Genomic DNA, 22005 nt, shown 5'->3' on the forward strand with positions numbered 1-22005 from the left:
AGTGGAGTGAATGGGGAGTGAGCGGGGAGAGACTGAGAAATTAGTCCTTTAGAGAGCCCGGGACCCTGGGAGCAGAGTGTCAGAGAGGCAATGAGGAGGTGGGTGGGTGGACAGAGACAATGTGCTTAGTTTTGAGAGTATGTCGCAGGGAGACGAACGCTGTCTGTGTGAGTGTTTGAGTGTGTCAGAGGGATTGTGTCCACAGAGCGACGTAAGAGACTGAAAGTGTGTTACAGAGAGACACTCTGGCGTGTATGTGTACGAGAGAGAATCAAAGAGACGGGCGAGACTGGATTATCACAGAGAGCCGGTGTGTGGTGTTCAGGGGGAGGCAGGGTGAGAGAGGGAGGAGGGCAGGGGAGTGTGGGAGACTGGGTCAGTGATGCCGGCCGACACGTGAGTGCGGACAGCCCCCCACACACATACAGACACACACAGAGACAGAAACACGGGCGAGCTGCGGACCTGCCCTCTGCCTCGCCCGGGACGGTCTTCGAAGAATCAGCATCGCTGGCGATTTCTGATTTCGCTTCGGAGTTTCGCTGGCTGGACAGATGCAGACAAATGCATTTAGGAACCCAAAGGCCGGGGGTTAGATCCGTCTCTCCGCCCGCGAGAAGGTGAGTTCAGTCACGGCGCTTAAGCGCCGCCGAACCACTGCCGGACTCATTTCCCTAGGCTTTCCAAGTCGCCTGTTTTGTGTTTGGTTTTTAAGTAAGTTTAACCCTTACGGCGGCGGGTAGGTGCTTGACCCAGGCTCTGCCTAACGTGCCGGGATTCCCCTACACTTTCTGCCTGTGGTTGGGATTCCGTCTCGGACACAGAGCTCGCTCTCCCCGGAGAGAGTCGCAGCCGACAGGGAAATGCTCTGCTCCGGGACTGGCCCGATTCCAACCGACTGCGCTGTAACTTTGAGCGTGTGTGAAAGTGGCAAAGCCGGCTTGTCTGTATGACACTGTGTGTGAAAGAGAGTCTGTGCCTATGTCTTTGTTTATGAAAAAACATTGTGCATGAAGCTGTGTGTGTGTGTGAGAGAGGGTCAGTGTGTCTATATGTGTGTATGAAAAGCATTGTGTCTGAAACCGTCTATGTATGTGCACGCGAATGTGGACTGTGTGTGAGGGAGAGAAAGAGAGTGTAAGAATCTGTGAGAGAGAGAGAGACTGTGTGTGTGAGGGAGAGAGAGAGTGTAAGAGTGTCTGTGAGAGAGAGAGAGAGACTAAAAAACTGTGTGAGGGAGAGAGAGAGTGTAAGAGACTGTGAGAGAAAGAGAGAGAGAGAGACTAAGAGACTGTGTGAGGGAGAGAGAGTGTAAGAGACTGTGTGTGAGAGAGAGAGTGAGAGAGAGACTAAGAGACTGTGTGAGGGAGAGAGAGAGTGTGTAAGAGACTGTCTGTGAGAGAGAGAGAGAGAGAGACTAAGAGACTGTGAGAGAGACTAAGAGACTGTGTGAGGGGGAGAGAGAGACTGTAAGAGACTGTGAGGGGGAGAGAGAGAGACTGAGAGACTGTGTGTGAGGGAGAGAGAGAGTGTGTAAGAGACTGTGAGAGAAAGAGAGAGAGAGAGACTAAGAGACTGTGTGAGGGGGAGAGAGAGACTAAGAGACTGTGTGAGGGGGAGAGAGAGAGACTGTGTGTGAGGGAGAGAGAGAGTGTGTAAGAGACTGTGAGAGAAAGAGAGAGAGAGACTAAGAGACTGTGTGAGGGGGAGAGAGAGACTAAGAGACTGTGTGAGGGGGAGAGAGAGAGACTGAGAGACTGTGTGTGAGGGAGAGGGAGAGTGTAAGAATCTGTGAGAGAGAGAGACTGTGTGTGTGAGGGAGAGAGAGAGTGTAAGAGTGTCTGTGAGAGAGAGAGAGACTAAAAAACTGTGTGAGGGAGAGAGAGAGTGTAAGAGACTGTGTGTGAGGGAGAGAGAGAGTGTGTAAGAGACTGTCTGTAAGAGAAAGAAAGAGAGAGAGACTAAGAGTGTGTGAGGGAGAGAGAGTGTAAGAGACTGTGTGTGAGAGAGAGAGTGAGAGAGAGACTAAGAGACTGCGTGAGGGAGAGAGAGAGTGTGTAAGAGACTGTCTGTGAGAGAGAGAGAGAGAGAGAGACTAAGAGACTGTGTGAGGGGGAGAGAGAGACTGTAAGAGACTGTGTGTGTGAGGGGGAGAGAGAGACTAAGAGACTGTGTGTGAGGGAGAGACTGAGACTGTGTATGAGGGAGAGAGAGAGAGTATAAGAGACTGTCTGTGAGAGAGAGACTAAGAGTGTGTGTGAGGGAGAGAGAGACTGTAAGAGACTGTGTGTGTGTGAGGGGGAGAGAGAGAGACTGAGAGACTGTGTGTGAGGGAGAGAGAGAGTGTAAGAGACTGTGAGAGAGAGAGAGACTCAGAGACTGTATGTGAGGGGGAGAGAGAAAAGAGACTGTGAGAGAGATTGACTGCATGTTGTAGAGAAAATGTGTGTGTGTGAGAGAGGCTATGTGTGTGAGTGAGAGGGAGACTGTGTATGTGGTAGAGAGGGGGAGACTGTGAGAGACAGAGAGAGAAGAGGAAGATTGTGTGTATGTGTGTGAGAGAGACTGTGTATATGTGTGTTTGTGTGTGTGTGAGAGAGAGAGGAGGGGAGACTGTGTGTGTGTGACAGGGAGACTGTGTGTGTGAGACAGAAACTGTGTGTGTGACAGAGACTGTGTGTGTGAAGGAGCAACTGTGTGTGTGACAGGGAGACTGTGTGAGACAGAAACTGTGTGTGTGACAGAGAGACTGTGTGTGACAGAGACTGTGTGTGTGACAGGGAGACTGTGTGTGAGACAGAAACTGTGTGTTACAGAGACTGTGTGTGACAGAGACTGTGTGTGACAGGGAGACTGTGAGACAGAAACTGTGTGTGTGACAGAGAGACTGTGTGTGACAGAGACTGTGTGTGTGACAGAGAGACTGTGTGTGACAGAGACTGTGTGTGACAGGGAGACTGTGTGAGACAGAAACTGTGTGTGTGACAGAGACTGTGTGTGTGATAGAGCGACTGTGTGTGTGACAGGGAGACTGTGTGTGACAGAGACTGTGTGTGTGACAGGGAGACTGTGTGAGACAGAAACTGTGTGTGTGACAGACTGTGTGTGTGACAGGGAGACTGTGTGTGAGACAGAAACTGTGTGTGTGACAGGGAGACTGTGTGTGACAGAGACTGTGTGTGTGACAGGGAGACTGTGTGTGTGATAGAGCGACTGTGTATGTGACAGGGAGACTGTGTGTGAGACAGAAACTGTGTGTGTGACAGAGACTGTGTGTGTGACAGGGAGACTGTGTGTGAGACAGAAACTGTGTGTGTGACAGAGACTGTGTGTGTGACAGGGAGACTGTGTGTGACAGAGACTGTGTGTGTGACAGGGAGACTGTGTGAGACAGAAACTGTGTGTGTGACAGAGACTGTGTGTGTGACAAAGACTGTGTGTGTGACAGGGAGACTGCATGTGAGACAGAAACTGTGTGTGTGACAGAGACTGTGTGTGTGAAGGAGCAACTGTGTGTGTGACAGGGAGACTGTGTGTGACAGAGACTGTGTGTGTGACAGGGAGACTGTGTGTGAGACAGAAACTGTGTGTGTGACAGAGAGACTGTGTGTGACAGAGACTGCATGTGAGACAGAAACTGTGTGTGTGACAGAGACTGTGTGTGTGACAAAGACTGTGTGTGTGACAGGGAGACTGTGTGTGAGACAGAAACTGTGTGTGTGACAGGGAGACTGTGTGTGAGACAGAAACTGTGTGTGTGACAGAGACTGTGTGTGTGACAAAGACTGTGTTTGTGACAGGGAGACTGCGCGTGAGACAGAGAGACTGTGTGTTTGTGTAGAGGAGCGAGTCAGTGTAATCAACAGCAGCGGGTAGAGGGAGAGAATCTTAAATGTGAGATTCTACAGATGCTGGAAATCCAGAGCAACACCCCACACACAAATTGTTGGAGGAACTCAGCAGGCAGCATCTATGGAAAAAAGTCCAGTCCTGACGAAAGGTTTCCGCCCAACGCATTGACTGTTTACTCTTTTCCATAGATGTTGCCTGGCCTGCTGAGTTCCTCCAACATTTTGTGTCTGTTGCAGAAGGAAAGAATGTTTTGCAGGTAGGCTCACAAACAGGAACTGGATGAAGGGCTGAGTGGTCACCAACCAACAGTTGACCAGGCAATGGGTCTCAGAGGGGAATAAGAGATTTTAGAAATCTGGAAACAAGCAGCGGGTCGTGCAGCGTCTGCAGAGAGAGAAGGGCACGGCTGAAGTTCCAGGTCTGGCACACCTTGCTGTTGGCCTCTCCCTTCACTCTCCGAACACCGTGTGCTCTTGCTCCGAAGACGCGGGTTCGCTCGTCACGTCCGCTGCTGTCTGTGCCGTGTTGGATGTTCCTCTGTGACCACGTGTGTCTCCCACATCCTGATGAAGGGTCTCTGCCTGAAACGTCCAATGTTTATTCATTTCCATAGCTGCTGCGTTCCTCCAGCATTTTGTGTGAGTTAATCTAGATTTCCGGCACCCCTTGTGATTTTTATTAGACTCTAGGTGAAACCGGTCCTTGAGCTGACAAATCACATCCCTGCTGGTAACTAGGTGGCAGTTTGTTCCACACTGGCCCTGGATTGACCGGGTCAGCTCGGATCCTCGGGAAATGTAACTGCCAGGGGCGGAGGGATTCAACCCAGAGTGCAGGGTGAGCAGCTAGCAGATGGGGGAGAGGTATGACCTGTAGGGGCTTGGCGAAGGTTAGAGTGAGAGGGAGAGGTGTAGCAGCCGTAGTGGGCTGCTGGAGAGGCAGTGGATTACAGAGACGGGGGGGGGGGGGCTGGAGGGGTTTGCAGAGGCTGGGAGGGATGTAAGGCCCAAAGGAGTTTACTGATCAGTGTGTGTGTGCGCGGACCGCGCTTGTGAGAGCGAGAGAGGGAGAGCGGTTTACTCTAAATAAATGCATTTTAACAGAGGTAAGGAGAGACGTCGGAGAACGGGGGGGTTACAGAAACAGGTAGGGGCAGGAGAGAGTTATAGACATGTGTGCGTGCGCGCGCACGCGTGTGTGTGTGAGAGAGTTATTGTAAAAAGTGGATGTTTATTGTGTAAACAGGAACCCTGTGAAAGATACACTTCCCATTCCACATGGCCAGTGTCACCTCTCAGTCATCTTTAATACTTTCAATCCCAACGCCTTCACTTTCGAATCCTTTATAAAATCCACTCTGAAATGTGGTTATTGAAAGGAATCCCCAGTCCTCGCGTGCAAGTATATAAATACCCCGCAATGCTGGTGTTGACCCGATGGCTCCTGAAGGGTTAACGAGTGAGTTGGATTTGGGATATCAGGACTGAGTTATCTCCAGGAGATGCGGATTCCTTTGGGAAATGGGAATTAATTGTCACCGGCTCGTTTATTGTGTTTGTGGGTGGCGGTCTGGAAGGAGGGAGATCTCACCGACAGCGGTGGCGATCGGGAGGGAGATCTCACCGACAGCTTACACCGGAGGATCCCGCTGAGAGAGGGTGGTGCTGGGGTTATTGCTATCATCAGCCTCCGGAATTCAGAAGTGTATATAAATAACAGCGTTGCCTTTGTTTGTACATCTGTTGAGCGCCGGCTCTCGCTGTCATTCAGTAAACTTAAATAGTCCGCGCTCATAAACAGATTTATTTACCCTGTTCCATTCCCCACGTTTAATTGCCCGCGAACTCGTCCCTCTGGTTCCACGGGATGTTGGTGGTGGAGACAGAAACGTTAGCGACATTTAAGAGATTAAGATAAGTGGAGGGAGGGAAGGGTTATAAGGTCAGCACAACATCGTTGGCCGAAGGGCTGTAATGCTCTGTGCTCAGCCGCCGGCTGTGCCCTCTCCAGCTACTGAACATGTGTGGAAATGGGCGAAGAGCTTCGGACATGCCCGAGGCGACTTTTTCCCTCGCACGTAATTGACCGCAGATGCAGCCGGCAGTTACCTCTCCCGCTGCCCCCGACCGCTGGCCAGCCAGGCCATTCCGCCCCTCCCGCCCGCTCCTCGTCTGATTTGTCGAGCGATGCTCTGCCGCGCTTTGTTGGCGCGATGTACACGTGATAAATAAATGCGAGGCCGGTGCCTCGGACCGAGCGAGGTTAGTGAACGCTCCAACCGGCTAGTGGTACTCGGCCAGGTACCCCGTCTGGGTTGGGTGTTTTCCGTGGGTTCGCCCCCCTGAAGGACGGTCCCACATCGGCCTCACAGACTGAAATCATAGGGTTCCTCCTTGTTTTGGTGCTCGAAGCGGACAATGAAAGACATTGTAGCAGCACGGTCGCACAACGCTTTACAGCGCTAATGACAGGAGTTCGATTCCTGCCGCCGTCTATATGGAGTTTGTATATTTTCTCCGTGAGAGCGAGAGCTTCCTCCCACAGCCCGAAGACCTACAGGTTAGGGTTAGTAATCTGTGGGTATGCTGCACTGGCCCCAGAACACTTGCTGGCTGCCCAGTACAATCCTAGCTGATTTGATTTGAGGGGACAATGCATTTCTCCCTATGTTTCAATGTACATATGACAAAGTTAATCTTTATTTTTATAAACTTTAACTGCTTTTAAATATGCACAATATATACAGAAAGGTGCAGGAAAAGGGCCAGTAACATTATGAAGGATCCCACCCACCCTGCTCATGAGGTTATCCACTTTGGTGGCAAGAACAGAAAGGCAGATTACTAACTAAATGGAGTCAAGTTAGGAAAAGGGGAAGTACAACGAGATCTAGGTGTCCCTGTTCATCAGTCACTGAAAGTAAGCATGTAGGTATAGCAGGCAGTGAAGAAAGCTAATGGCATGCTGGCCTTTATAACAAGAGGAATTGAGTATAGGAGTAAAGAGGTCCTTCTGTAGCTGTACAGGGCCCTGGTGAGACCCCACCTGGAGTATTGTGTTCAGTTTTGGTCTCCAAATTTGAGGAAGGACATTCTTGCTATGGAGGGAGTGCAGCGTAGGTTCACAAGGTTAATTCCCAGAATGGCGGGACTGTCATATGTTGAAAGATTGGATCGACTGGGCTTGTATACACTGGAATTTAGAAGGATGAGAGGGGATCTGATTGAAACATATAAGATTATTAAGGGATTGGACATGCTAGAGGCAGGAAGCATGTTCCCGCTGATGGGTGAGTCCAGAACTAGAGGCCACAATTTAAGAATAAGCAGTAGGCCATTTAGAACAGAGATGAGGAAAAACTTTTTCACCCAGAGAGTAGTGGATATGTGGAATGCTCTGCCCCAGAAGGCAGTGGAGACCAAGTCTCTGGATGCATTCAAGGGAGAGTTAGATAGAGCTCCTATAGATAGCGGGGTCAAGGGATATGGGGAGAGGGCAGGAACGGGGTACTGATTGTGTATGATCAGCCATGATCACAGTGAATGGTGGTGCTGGCTAGAACCATATAAACCATGTACCATATAACAATCACAGCACGGAAACAGGCCATCTCGGCCCTCCTAGTCCGTGCTAAACTCTTAATCTCACCTAGTCCCACCTACCCGCACTCAGCCCATAACCCTCCACTCCTTTCCTGTCCATATACCTATCCAATTTTACCTTAAATGACACAACTGAACTGGCCTCTACTACTTCTACAGGAAGCTCATTCCACACAGCTATCACTCTCTGAGTAAAGAAATACCCCCTCGTGTTTCCCTTAAACTTTTGCCCCCTAACTCTCAAATCATGTCCTCTCATTTGAATCTCCCCTACTCTCAATGGAAACAGCCTATTCACGTCAACTCTATCTATCCCTCTCAAAATTTTAAATACCTCGATCAAATCCCCCCTCAACCTTCTATGCTCCAATGAATAGAGACCTAACTTGTTCAACCTTTCTCTGTAACTTAAGTGCTGAAACCCAGGTAACATCCTAGTAAATCGTCTCTGCACTCTCTCTAATTTATTGATATCATTCCTATATTTTGGTGACCAGAAGGGCCGAATGGCCTACTCCTGCACCTACTGTCTATTGTCATGGACTGTTTGCCCCACTCCCATCAGGGAGGAGGCTACATAGGACCATCAGGCTCAAAAACAGTTACTTTCCCCAAGCAGTGAGGCTGATCACCACCTCCACCCACTTACCCACCCCTCCACACCCCAACCACCACTACTTTATATTTCCTGTCAGTCACCGTATGTACAGACACTCCTGTGCCGAGTTTCACTTTATGGACATACAATCAATCTATAGAGATAAGCTATTTTATGTATTTCACACAAAATGCTGGTGGAACGCAGCAGGCCAGGCAGCATCTATGGGGAGAAGCGCTGTTGATGTTTCGGGCCAAGGAAGGCCTTTTGTCAGGACTAACTGAAAGGAAAGATCCAGTTAGTCCTGACGAAGGGTCTCAGCCCGAAATATCGCCAGTGCTTCTCCCCATAGATGCTGCCTGGCCTGCTGTGTTCCACCGGCATTTTGTGTGTGTTGCTTGAATTTCCAGCATCTGCAGATTTCCTAGTATTTTATGTATTTATAGTTATTTTGGTTTTTATTATTGTAATCCTTATCAGATCGGGAGTAACAGTTGTTTTGTTCTCCTTTACGCTTTGTATACTGGAAACACATTAAATAATCTAGGAGGAATCTTGAATCTTGCTCTCTGCATCTCAATGCTAATGAAATCACTTTGCACTTCAAAAGCTGTGCTGGGAATACATTTGAGGTGTTTGGTTCAATGCAAATATTTGCGTCATTTTTCACTCCAAGTCATCACATTTGACGGCTTAAGCCAAGTCTGTAACAAATTGAGAGTTCACTGTAAATATGTCCCAGAGTGTTGGTATCCAAATGGTCAAATGCAGTTTTGGCCCCTTATCTAAGGAAAGATATGCTGGCATTGGAGAGGATCCACAGGTGGTTCACAAGAATGATTCCGGGAATGAAAAGGGTTAATACTGGAGGAGCATTTTTTTTCTCTGGGCCTGTACTTGCTTGAGTTTAGAAGAATGGGCTGGGGGGGGGGGGGGGTCTCATTGAAATCTATCAAACCTTGAAAGGCTTGGTTAGAGTGGCTGTGGAGAGAATGTTTCCTATAATGGGGGAATCTTGGACCAGAGGGCAGAATCTCAGAATAGAGGGATGCCCATTTAGAACAGAGATGTGTAGAAAATCCTTTAGCAAGTGGATGGCGAATTTGTGGAATTTTTTGCCATGGATGGCTGTGGAGGCCAAGTCATTGGGTATATTTAAAGCAGAGTCTGATACCCCCTTGATTAGTCAGGGCATCAAAGGTTACAGGAAAAAGGCAGGAGAATGGGGTTGAGAGGGATAATAAATCACCCATGATGGAATGGTGGCAGCAGACTAGATGGCCCAATGGCCTAATTCTGCTACTAGTCATATAGTCCTATGTCAGCCTCCAAATGGCCACATTGTTTGGAGAAGCTAAAGGCAGTTTCCTTAAGTTTATTAAGAAGTTTATTTGAAAGTATCTAAAGATTTGCCGAATCCACTCAATTCCATCTGGAATATGGTTCCAACTTCTGATGAAAGTTTGCTTCTTTTCAGCAAACCAGGTGTAGTGAGTCACCTGAAGGTGTTCTGAACAATGTCACAGCTCCGGAGCCACGGGTGTGATCCCAACCACCAACACTGTCTGTGAGGAGTTTGCATGTTCCCCATGTGACTGCATGGGTTTGTCCTCCTACTCTCTCCTGGATGTCCCGTAGATGTGAGGGTCAGTGGGTTAATTGACCACTGTAAATTGTTCCCAGTGAGTGTGTGAGGGGTGGAATCTGGGTGGAGCTGATGGGAATAGGGGGAATGAAATGGGATCATTGTAGGACAGTGTGGTTGATGACAGTATGAATTCAAAGGGCCGAAGGGCATGCTTTTGCACTGCAAATAACATAGAAACTTAGAAAATAGGTGCAGGAGTAGGCCATTTGGCCCTTCGAGCCTGCACCGCCATTCAGTATGATCATGGCTGATCATCCAACTCAGAACCCTGTACCTGCTTTCTCTCCATACCCCCGATCCCTTTAGCCACAAGGGCCATATCTAACTTCCTCTTAAATATAGCCAATGAACCGGACTCAACTGTTTCCTGTGGCACTCTCTGTGTGAAGAAGTTTTTCCTCATCGCGGTCCTAAAAGGCTTCCCCTTTATCCTTAAACTGTGACCCCTCATTCTGGACTTCCCCAACATCAGGAACAATCTTCCTGCATCTAGCCTGTCCAATTCCTTTAGAATTTTGTATGTTTCAATAAGATCCCCCCTCAATCTTCTAAATTCCAGTGAGTATAAGCCTAGTCGATCCAGTCTTTCTTCATATGAAAGTTCTGCCATCCCAGGAATCAATCTGGTGAACCTTCTTTGTACTTCCTCTATGGCAAGAATGTCTCTCCTCAGATTAGGGGACCAAAACCGCACACAATACTCCAGGTGTGGTCTCACCAAGGCCTTGTACAACTGCAGTAGAACCTCCCTGCTCCTGTACTCAAATCCTCTTGCTATGAATGCCAACATACCATTCGCCTTTTTCACCTCCTGCTGTACCTGCATACCCACTTTCAATGACTGGTGTACAATGACACCCAGGTCTCGTTGCACCTCCCCTTTTCCTAATCGGACATTCCTAATTCTTCATGACTTTCTGTGACCCATAGAAACAGGCCATTTGGCCCACAAAATTTGTGATGACCATCAAGCACCCATTTAATCCCAAACCTCAGTGTGTTCTAAGAACTAACCAGCAATGGAATTCTGGGAAATTGTCACTTTTTTGCTCTTGCTATGCACCATACTTGGGTATTGAGTTTTCTAGTGCAATTCTTGGTGACATCCTGAAGTCAGCAATGTTTCAGTGGAGATCTCTGAGGATCTAACCTGGTCCCAACATATCGATGCAGTTATAAAGAAGGCAAGACAGTGGCTGTACTTTTTTAGAAGTTTGTTGAGATTTGGTATGTCAGCAAATACACTCAAAAACTTCTATAGATGTACCGTGGAGAGCATTCTGACAGGCTGCATCACTGTCTGGTATGGGGGCTATTGCACTAGACTGAAAGAAGCTGCAGAGGGCCATAAATTTAGATGCCTTCATCTTGGGTACTAGCCTACAAAGTACCCAGGACATCTTCAAGGAGCGGTGTCTCAGAAAGGCAGCATCCATTATCGAGGACCTCCAGCACCCAGGGCATGTCCTTTTCTCACTGTTACCATCTGGTAGGAGGTACAGAAGCCTGAAGGCACACACTCAGCGATTCAGGAACAGCTTCTTCTCCTCTGCCATCCGATTCCTAAATGGACATTGAATCCTTGAAAACTACTTCACTTTTTAAATATATATTATTTCTGTTTTTTGCATGATTTTTAATCTATTCAATATACATATACTGTAGTTGATTTATTTATTTTTATTATTATTATTATTATTATTTTATTTTGCTTTTTTTTCCTTCTATATTACGTATTGCATTGAACTGCTGCTGCTAAGTTAACAAATTTCACAACACATGCCAGTGATAATAAACCTGATTCTGATTCAGAGACATGGTCACCTACCTACAGGAAAGGTGTCAATAAGATTTAAAAGAGTACAGAGAAAATTGACAAGGATATTGCCAGCATTTGAGGACCTGAGTTGTATGGAAAGGTTGAATAGGTCAGGACTTTATTCCCTGGGACATAGGAGAATGAGGGGAGTTTTGATAATGGTACACAAAATGATGTAGGATATATATAGCGTAAATGCAAGCAGGCTTTTTCCACTAAGGTTGACTAGAGGGCATGGTGTAAGTGTGAAAGGTGAAATATTTAAGGGGAACATGAGGGGGGACTTCACTCAGTAGGTGGTGAGAGTGTGGAACAAGCTGCTAACGGAACTGGTGGACGTGGGTTTGATTGCAACTTTTGAGAAGTTTGGATAAATACATGGCTGTTGTCCAGGTGTGGGTCGATGGGGCTAGGCAGAACAACAGATAGCAAGGAATAGATGGGTCGATGGGTCTGCTGCTGTGCTGTAGCGATCTATGACTCCATTGAGTAGAGGAGTTGGAATGTTACGTTGAAGTTGTATAAGATGCTTGTATGGCCTGATTTGGAGTATTGTGTGCAATTAGGGTCACCTACCTACAGGAAAGGTATCAGTAAGATTGAAGAGTGCAGAGAAAATTTACAAGGATGTGGCCAGGACTTTAATGTGCAGGGTGATTTGGGTGAGGATGATCATTCTGGCATGTGAATCTCCACAAGGATTTCTTGATGTAACCCTGTCAGCAGTGTGAAGTGGAGATCCTGACAGATGAGATATCTATTCTTAGTGAGCCAGTGGAGCATGAAGTCCTTTGCCAAAGGGAACGTCAATATGTAGGAAGAACTCTGGGTGAACATTGACAATGTTTTGCAGATTATTCACAGTTCAGAAACAGTTCCTCTGCTCCCTGGTCCAAACCTGACCTCCCCTTCCCACCCCTCCTCAACCAATCAGTACAACATCCGCCTACATCTCCCCCTCAGCTCTTAAACCCACTGGTTCACTATAGTACTTCCCTGTTAGGGGTAATTCTACAATTCCACAACTCTCTGCACATCAGGTTGGTCCTGAACACCTGATCAATCATAGAGCACAAAACACAGAATGGAACAATCCTGGACCAGGCCATTCGGCCCACAATCACTCTGCTGACTATGAGAGAAGATTAAAGTAAACCTATCTTTAAGATGTTATTTCCTGGAACGAAGAAGATTGATAAAGGTATACAAAATTAGGAGGGGTACAGATAGGGTAAATACAAGCAGGCTTTTCCCACTGGGGTTGGGTGGCACTAGAACTAGAGATCATGGGTTAAAGGTGAAAGGTGACATGTTGAAGGAGAGCCTGAGGGGAAACGTCATTCAATGGAAGATGTGAGTGTGGAACGAGGTCCCTGCTTAGATGTTGGCTCAATTACAATATTTAAGAGAATTTTTGATACAGTACTGTGTAAAAATCTTAGGCACACACACACACACACACATATATAGCTAGGGTGCCTAAGACTTTTACACAGTGCTGAATTTGTCAATGTGAAGTGGAGAGCGAGTCCGTAAATCAGCCAGGAGCAAAGGATGTTGGGAATGGTGATGGTGAGGTACCATGGGGTGGGGGGGGGGTGAGACAGGTGGCAGAGGAGGAGAGCCAGGGGTGGGGATGGCATGGGTACAGACATACCCAACCCTGAACCACCAGGTAAGGTCATTTGATTCCAAACAATTGGTTTATGGATCATTACAGACTGTCTCTCAGGTGCTTCCTGCTCCCTCCCCCCTCCCTTCCCCTTTTCCAAATCATGATTCCCCTCTCCCTGCCCCCTTCCCACTTTCATTCCACAATAGAGACCCGTATCAGAATCAGGTTTATCATCACTCACATATGTCCTGAAATTTGTTTCTTGTTTTGTGACAGCAGTACAGTGCAAAACATAAAGTTACTGCAGTACTGTGCAAAAATCTTAAGCACCCTAGCTATATATATGCGTCCAAAAGTTTTGCACAATACTGTAGGTACATGAGAGGGATATGGAGGGCTATGGTCCAGGTGTGGGCTGATGGGACTAGGCAGATTAGTGGTTCGCCATACACTAGATGGGCTGAAGTGTAGTGTATTTTTTGTGCTGTAGTGTATTAGGTGCCTGCAGATGGTCTAAATCCTTCTACTCCACTGATCTGTGCAAAAGTTTCTTAAACACCACTTTCATAATTACCTCTACCACCAACCCCAAGCAACACATTTTAGGCACCCACGATTTTATGTACAAAAACTTTGCCTACACATCTCCTTTAAAATTTCCCCCTCTCACCTTAAACCCACACCCTTTAGTGTTTGGGGAAAGAATACTATCTGCCCTATCTGCATCATGATGTTGTACTTCTATCAGCTCTCTTCTCAGTCTCTGACCCTCCAGAGGAAACATGAACCATAGAAGAGAATCAGGTTTAATGTCACTAGTGTACGTCATGATGGGTGGCGGGTAGAGACGTGTCTACCGAAGGAAGTGTGAGATATTCCTTCCCTCCAGTAGTCTGCAGGTCACCCTTGGGCAAGGTGTAGCATCTGCTTAACCCCCCCACCCCCCGACCCCCGGATCAGGGTCAGCTGAAGCCATGGGAGCAGGTGGTGGATGGTCACGTTGAGCAGCCAGTGCAGATCACAAGTCCTGGTTATGTGACCACTGACACCAGGCAGACAATCTCTGAAGAGTGTTGAATATGGCTGGGGTTACCTGTCTTGTAAAGACACTGCCCAGAAGAAGGCAATGGCAAACTTCTTCTGTAGAAAAATCTGCCAAGAACATTCATGGTCATGGAGACCATGATGGCCCACGTCACACGGCATGGCACATGACGATGATATGTCATGAGATTTGTTGCAATTTGTACATTGCAATAAATAATAATTTAAAGAAACAATTTTAAATACAATAAGAAATATATAAAAATTAAATTAAGAAGAGCAAAAAGAGAGCAATAAAAGTAGAAAGGTAATGTTCATGGGTTCACTGTCCATTTAGGAATCTGTTGGTGGAGGGGAAGAAGCTGTTCCTGAAAAGTTGAGTGTGTGCTGTCAGGCTCTTGTACCTCCTCCCTGGTGGTGGCAATAAGAAGGAGGCATGTCCTGGGTGATGGGGTTCCTGAATGATGGATGCTGCCTTCTTGAGGAATTGCTTTTTGAAAACGTCCTCAATGCTGGGGAAGCTAGTGCCCAGCACAGCACAGTATCACTTTTGGCACACGATGTTGTGCTAACTTATATAAACCTTCTCCTGCAACAATCTAACCAACTGCGCCTCGCCCCTCCTACACAGCTTGTAACTCTCCATTTCTTTCATCAATGTACCTAAGAGTCTCTTATAAGTGGCCCTAATGACTCTATCACTGCCCCTAGTTGGACGTTCACACATACCCACCACTCCCTGTGTAAAAATTCTACCTCTGGCATCCCTCCTATACTTTCCTCCAATCACCTTGCAATTATATTGTCTCTTATTGGCCGTTGCCACTCTGTGAAAAGTCTCTGGCTGTCCTTAATCTATACCTCTTATCATCTTGTATATCTCTGTTGTCACCTCTCATCCTCCTTTACCCTAGAGAGCACTTTCTGTAAAGAGTTTTTATGTTCTACCTGTAAGTGTGAGTGTTTCCTCCGACAATCTAAAGATGCAAGTTGTTGTAAGTTGTCCTGTGACTAGGATGGGGTTAAATCGGGGTTTGCTGGGCAATGTGGCATGAAGGCCTATTCCGCACTGTCTCTCAGTTATTACCAATAACTAGATCACTCAACCTATCATCATAAGTCACAGCCCCTAGTCCAGGCAGCATCCTGGTAAATCTCCGTTCAAGTTCAACTTTAATTGTCATTCAACCTTCGGTATGAATTTAGCCAGACAAAATTGTGTTCCTCCAGAGGCAAGGTGCCAAACACAGTACCAACAGTTACACACGGCACAAGACACAGGTAGCACACATAACTACAATAGCAGAAAAACATACAGTCACATAAAACAAAGTACAATGACCCAAGTGTCTGAGTGTCATGTCCTGTCAATTGATGGTGCATGGATGTTATTGGTGAGAACAAGCCCACAGCAATCCGATCATCACGGGCCAGTGCAGCCTCACAAGCAACTCACCAGTCGAGTAGACCTGAAGTACTTGATGTTCTTAATATTCAGGAGTGTCTTGTGATCATAACAAAGGTGTAAAAGACAACCAGTTACACCTTTGTTTGGACCCAGGGAGGCTGCTGCGAACACAATTGTCAAGTGTAGTCACTGTGGTTCCAAAGAGTGGACAGGCAACTGTAAGGGCTATGACTGAGGAGGAGTCACACGGGACTACAATGGTCAGATAATTCCACGGCAGGTTAAAGGAACAAGCCTCCATTGACTTGAAGTGGAAAATTGGACGAGACATTTGAACACATGTAGTGATGAGCAAACGGTCTTCTAGCTTTAACCTTACCTCCTTTTCTCTCTCCTTGGTGCTGCCTGACCTGCTGGGTGATTGGAGTATTTTCTGTTCCAGGGCTAACAGTATACATCAGCTTATTCATTCCAGGGCTGAAAAGTCTAATACCAGAGATTATGCATCTAAGGTGAGAGGGCGTAAATTCAAAGGACATGTAAAGGGCTAGTTTTTTACACAGAGTGGTGGATGCCTGAATATGCTGCTTAGGGTGGTGGTAGAGGCAGAAACTAGAGGGACATTCAAGAGATGTTTAGCTAGGCACATGAATTTGAGGAAAATGGAATTTGTGGAATTCATTGCCACAGATGGCTGTGGAGGCCAAGTCATTGGGTATATTTAAAGCAGAGGTTGATAGATTCTTGATTAGTCAGGGCATCAAAGGTTAGCAAGTCAGAGCAGCAAGGCACTTGCTAAGGTAGCTTATGCAAGGCTTATTGAGAAAGTAAGGAGGCATGGGATCCAAGGGGACATTGCTTAGTGGATCCTGAACTGGCTTGCCCACAGAAGGCAAAGAGTGGTTGTAGACGGGTCATATTCTGCATGGAGGTCGGTGACCAGTGGAGTGCCTCAGGGATCTGTTCTAGGATCCCTTCTCTTTGTCATTTTTATAAATGGCCTGGATGAGGAAGTGGAGGGATGGATTAGTAAATTTGATGATGGCACAAAGGTTGGGGGTTTTGTGGATAGTGTGGAGGGCTGTCAGAGGTTACAGTGGGACATTGATAGGATGCAAAACTGGGCTGAGAAGTGGCAGATGGAGTTCAACCCAGATAAGTGTGAGGCGGTTCATTTTGGTAGGTCAAATATGATGGCAGAATATAATATTAATGGTAAGACTCTTGGCAGCGTGGAGGATCAGAGGAATCTTGGGGTTTGAGTCCATAGGACGCTCAAAGCTGCTGTGCAGGTTGACTGTGTGATTAAGAAGGCATACGGTGTATTGGCCTTCATCAACCATGGGATTGAGTTTAATAGCTGAATGTTGCAGCTACATAGGACCCTGGTCAGACCCCGCTTGGAGTACTGTGCTCAGTTCTGGTCACCTCACTGCAGGAAGGATGTGGAAACTATAGAAAGGGTGCAGAGGAGATTTACAAGGATGTTGCCTCGTCTGTGGAGCATGCCTTATGAAAATAGAGTGAGTGAACTTTGCCCTTTCTCCTTGGAGCGACGGAGGATGAGGGGTGACCTGATAGAGTTGTAAAAGATGATGAGAGGCATTGATCATGTGGATAGTCAGAGGCCTTTTCCCAGGGCTGAAATGACTAACTCGAGATGGCATTGTTTGAAGGTGCTGGGGAGTAGGTACAGAGGAGATGTCAGGGTTAAGTTTTTTACACAGGGAGTGGTGAGTGTGTGGAATGGGCTGCTGGTGATGGTGGTGGAGGCAGATACGATAGGGTCTTTTAAGAGACTCCTGGACGGGTACATGGAGCTTAGAAAAATAGAGGGCTATGGGTAAACCTAGGTAATTTCTAAAGTAAGGACGTGTTCAGCACAGCGTCCTGGGCCAAAGGGACCGTATTGTACTGTAGGTTTTCTATGTTGCTAGGTTATGGGGAGAATACTTGGGATTTCAGGATGATAAATCAGCCATGATGGAATGGTGGAGCAGACTCGATGGGCTGAATGGCCTAACTTTGCTCCCATGTCTTATGATCTTATAGTTCGTGATATCGGCATCTAGGTAGGATGGTCAAGAAGTCTGTGTTTGTGTGTGTTGTGGGGTGGGGTGGATGTTACTGGGTGGGTTAGGAAGGAAATATGTTTGTTTTGTTGTTGTTTTGTTGCTTTTTGTGATCTGGGTTGCTCTGCTGAGCATTGTGGGTACTCTACATTGGCCCCTGAATGTGTGGTGATAAATGTGGGTTACCCCCAGCACATTGCTGGTTGTTGACATAACACACACTTCACTGTGTGTTTCAATGTAAATGAGTGTGAATTTGGCATGTTGGCCTTCATCAGTCAGGGCACTGAATATTGGAGTTTGTGAAGTTATGTTACAGTTATATAAGACCTTTGTGAGGCCAGCTTGGAGCATTGTGTACAGTTTTTCATTCACGAAGATGTCATTAAACTAGAAAGAGTTCCAAGGAGGGATTTGTACACTCGGGCTTTATGTCTGGAATGTAGGATGATCTGGCTAAAGGAATTTTTCCTCATCTCTGTTCTAACTGGACGTCCCTCTATTCCGAGCTGTGCACTCTGGTCCTAGACTCCCCAAATCCATTCTATCTAGGCCTTTCAAAATTCGATAGAGTCCCCTCATTCTTCTAAAATCCAGCGTGTATAGGCCCAGAGGCATCAAACGCTCCTCATATGTTAACCATTTCATTCCTGGGATCACTCTCTGGACTCTCTCCGAGGCCAGCGCATTATTTCTTAGATAGGGGTCCCAAAACGGCTCACAATGCTCCATATGGTCAGACCAATGTCTCATGAATCCTCAGCATAACATCTTTACTTTTATATTCTAGTCCTCTTGAAAGGAATACTAAGATTACATTTGCTTCCCTCCCACTGACTCAATCTGTAAGTTACTTTCAGGGAATTCTGCACAAAGACTCCCAAAACCCTTAGCAACTCTGATAGGTAAAATGTCTCCCTGTTTAGAAAATAACCTACACCTTTATTCCTTCTGCCAAAGTGTATGCCAATACACTTCCCTACTCTATTTTTCATCTGCCACTTCTCACAATCTGTCCAAGTCCTTCAGCAGATTCCTTGCTTGCTCGGTACTACCTGGCCCTCCACCTACCTTCATATCATTCCACAAACTTGGCCACAAAGTCATCAATTCCATCATCCACATCATTGACATTTAGCATAAAATGAAGTGGTCCCAACATGGACCCCTGCTAAACACCACCAGTCACACAAGCCAATCAGAAAAGACTTCCTTTATTCCCACTCTTTGCCTCCTGCCAATCAGCCAATGCTCTATCCATTTTAGTATCTTTCCTGTGATACCATGGGCTCTTAACTTGTCTCATGCGCGGCACCCTGTTAAAGGCCTTCTGAAAATCCAAGTTCCACTTGCACCCTCAGTCCCTAAACTAGATCATTGCTGGGATTCTCCAGTTGAGGGAATGTGAAGATCTGGTGGGTAGGGGTTGTGGAGTTGGAGGAAGAACAGTGAAGGGGGTGGGTGGAGAGACCTCGGAGAGGTTTAATATTGCCAGTGCAGGATGTAAAGTCAGGCCCAAGTGTCAGTTGCCCCATCTGGCTGTTGCTCTAATTCATGACCTGTAACCGCTAATTACCGCACTTCCCGATGGCAAACCAGGCCTCAGAACTGGAAGCCCACTGACCTGTAAAATGGCAGGGTGATTCTTTGCAATCATCGACAGTTACAGATCAGAGAGAAAAGAAATGGTGTGACCAGACTCAGGAGTTCCGGAAACATCTACAGGGCACAACAGTTAATTAGAGTAGCTTTTGAAAAACCCCTTTGAAGGTAATGGGACTGCCCACGGAGCCTTCTCAGCTAATGGGTGCAGCCAGCAATCTAACAGGAACACATCATATGGGTGTAGGTCATTTGGTGTTTCTTCTCCTGTAACCCTTTCATAGCTGAAGGAAAAATTCTCAGACAGCCCGATAACGTAGCAGTTAGTGTGACGCTCTTCTGTGCCAGTGACCGGGGTTCACTTCTCACCATTGTCTGCTCTCCCGTGACCACGTGGGTTTACTCTGGTTTCCCCCCACATTCCAAAAGCTTACAGATTAGGGCTAGTAAGTTGTGGGAATGCTGTGTTGTGAATCAGAATTCAAATCTGGCTTAATATTACTGGCATATATCGCGAAATTTGTTGTTCTGCTGCAGCAGTGCGTAATATTAAAAAACTACAACTTACTATAAGAAATATCTATCGATATATAAATGAATAAATTACAATGCATAATAAAAAAACTATAAATTACACTAAGTATATATATATAAAACAAGTAAGTTGTGCAAAAAGAGAAGAAAAGTAGAGAGGTGGTGTTCATGGTGACAGTAGCAATGAGAAGAGGGCATGCTGTGGGTGATGGGGGTCTTTAATGGTGAAGCATTTGTACACTCTCCCTGTGGAAGTGTGGGTTTCCTCCGGGTGCTCCGGTTTCCTACCACATTCCAAAGACATACAGGTTACTAGGTTAATTAGTCACATGGGTGTAATTGGGTGGTGGGGGCTCATCAGGTTAGAAGGGCTGTATCTCTAAAAAATTTATGTAAGTTTTTGAGTGTGTGAAACGTGGAATGTGCAGCCGCAGAAACCAAGGCTTGAAGCCAACCCTTGTGCTGTCTGTGCGGAGCTTGCACGTTCTTCCTGAGACTGCGTGAGTTTTGCTGCGGTGCTCTGAACCCCTCTCACATCCCAAAGATGTGTGAGTTGTTAAGTTAATTGCCCCCAGTGTGTGGGTGAGGGGCAGAGTCGGGGGGGAGAATGGGTTACAGAGATAGAATGGACCAATGAGATTCTTTGAGAATGAACATAGGACCTGTGACTAAATTGTGTCTCATGTTGTGTGAGAGATCAGAATCAGGTTTATTATCACTGATATATGAGATGAAATTCATTGTTTAGCATCAGCAGTACTGTACAAAAACATCACATTACTGTAAATTACAAGATAAATAAATAGCACAAAAATAGGCATAATGTGGTAGTGTTCATGGGTTCATTGTCCATTCAGAAATCTGATGGCAGAAGGGAAGATGCTGTTCCTAAAATGTTGAGAGTGTGTCTTCAGGCTCTTGTACCTCCTCCCTGATGGTAGTAATGAGAAGTGGGCATGTCCTGAGAGATTGGGTCCTGAATGATGGATGCTACCTTTTTGAGGCATTGCCTTTTGAAGAGTTCCTAGGTGATGGGGAGGGGTGTGTCCATGGTGGAGCTGGCCGAGTCTCTCCCTGCAGCCTTTTATGACCCTGTGTTTGGAGCCTCCATACCAGACGGTGATGCAACCAGTCTCAGTGCTCTCCACACTACACCTGTGAAATATATCTGTAAGGGTCTTTGGTGATATTCCAAATTCCTTATGAAGAAGTGTCACCAGTGTACCTTCTTCATGACTCCATCAATATACTAGGCTCAGGATAGATGCTCTGAGATGTTGACCCCAGGAACTTGAAGCTTCACCCTTTGAACTGATGTGAGTGGAGTAACTACCAGATGGTACATGGGGCAGCAGACATCTGGAACCCTTTTCCACACTTCTATCCTGGGAAATAGATTCTGATCATCTTACAATATCAATTCTTCTCATAATAGAAACGTAAAACCCTTCTGCACCCTCTCCAAGGCCTCCATATCCTTCCTGTGATCAGAACTGCACATGATACCCCAAATGTTGCTGAAGCCAAGTTTTATACAACTTTAGTGATAGAGTGTGGAGTAAACCCTTCAGCCCTTCGAACCATGCCACCTCCAGGACCCCAATTTAGCCCTAACCGAATCACAGGACAATTTACATTGACCAGTTCACCTACCTGGTACGTCTTTGGACCATGGGAGGAAACCGGAGCACCCGGAGGAAACCCACACATTCCATGGGGAGGATGTACAGACTCCTTACTGAATGGTACAAAGATTGAACTCTGAACCCTGGAATGCCTCAATCTGAAATGATGGCTGGTTCTTTCGTGTAAAGATCAGGTAAAACTCCACTGCTGTAGGACTTTTCTTCCTGCCTGCGCTGTGTAGGGCTGTAGTGAGGATCGGTGCGCGTGAACTTTAAGCTGGGAGACGTTCCATGATGGTACAGTGAGCTGCAGGTTGAGTATCGGAGTTGTCCTTCTCCTAGACAGACTGCCTGGCAAGGGTAATGAGCCCAGCCTGCCCGCGCAGTTATACCGCTGGACACTCGGTCGCGCCATGACGTAGCAAACTCAGTAAAACCAGGGATGCCATGTGAAGGTGTTGCGATGGGCACAGGAGTGTCGGAGAGGCCATATGCGAGTGCCCTCTGGCATGGCGAGCCAAACAGTGGTCCTGCGGGGATCACTACACATGGAAAAGCGAGGCTGTGGAAGACACTTCACCTTCTT

The 22005-nt window shown here is 46.7% G+C and overlaps 1 protein-coding gene across 1 annotated transcript in view; it reads left to right on the top strand.

Moving 5' to 3' along the window:
* Positions 1-418: 418 nt before the first annotated feature.
* The window catches only part of LOC132401662 (collagen alpha-1(XXIV) chain), a 511504-nt gene continuing 489917 nt past the window's right edge, over positions 419-22005 (top strand). Inside the window, exon 1 of the mRNA XM_059983704.1 lies at positions 419-620. Coding sequence (XP_059839687.1) covers positions 565-620 — 56 coding nt within the window. The 5' untranslated portion in view covers positions 419-564. The remainder of the gene's footprint in view (positions 621-22005) is intronic.

The sequence above is a fragment of the Hypanus sabinus genome, chromosome 11 (genome assembly GCF_030144855.1).
Source record: "Hypanus sabinus isolate sHypSab1 chromosome 11, sHypSab1.hap1, whole genome shotgun sequence".
NCBI classification, from domain to species: domain Eukaryota; kingdom Metazoa; phylum Chordata; class Chondrichthyes; order Myliobatiformes; family Dasyatidae; genus Hypanus; species Hypanus sabinus.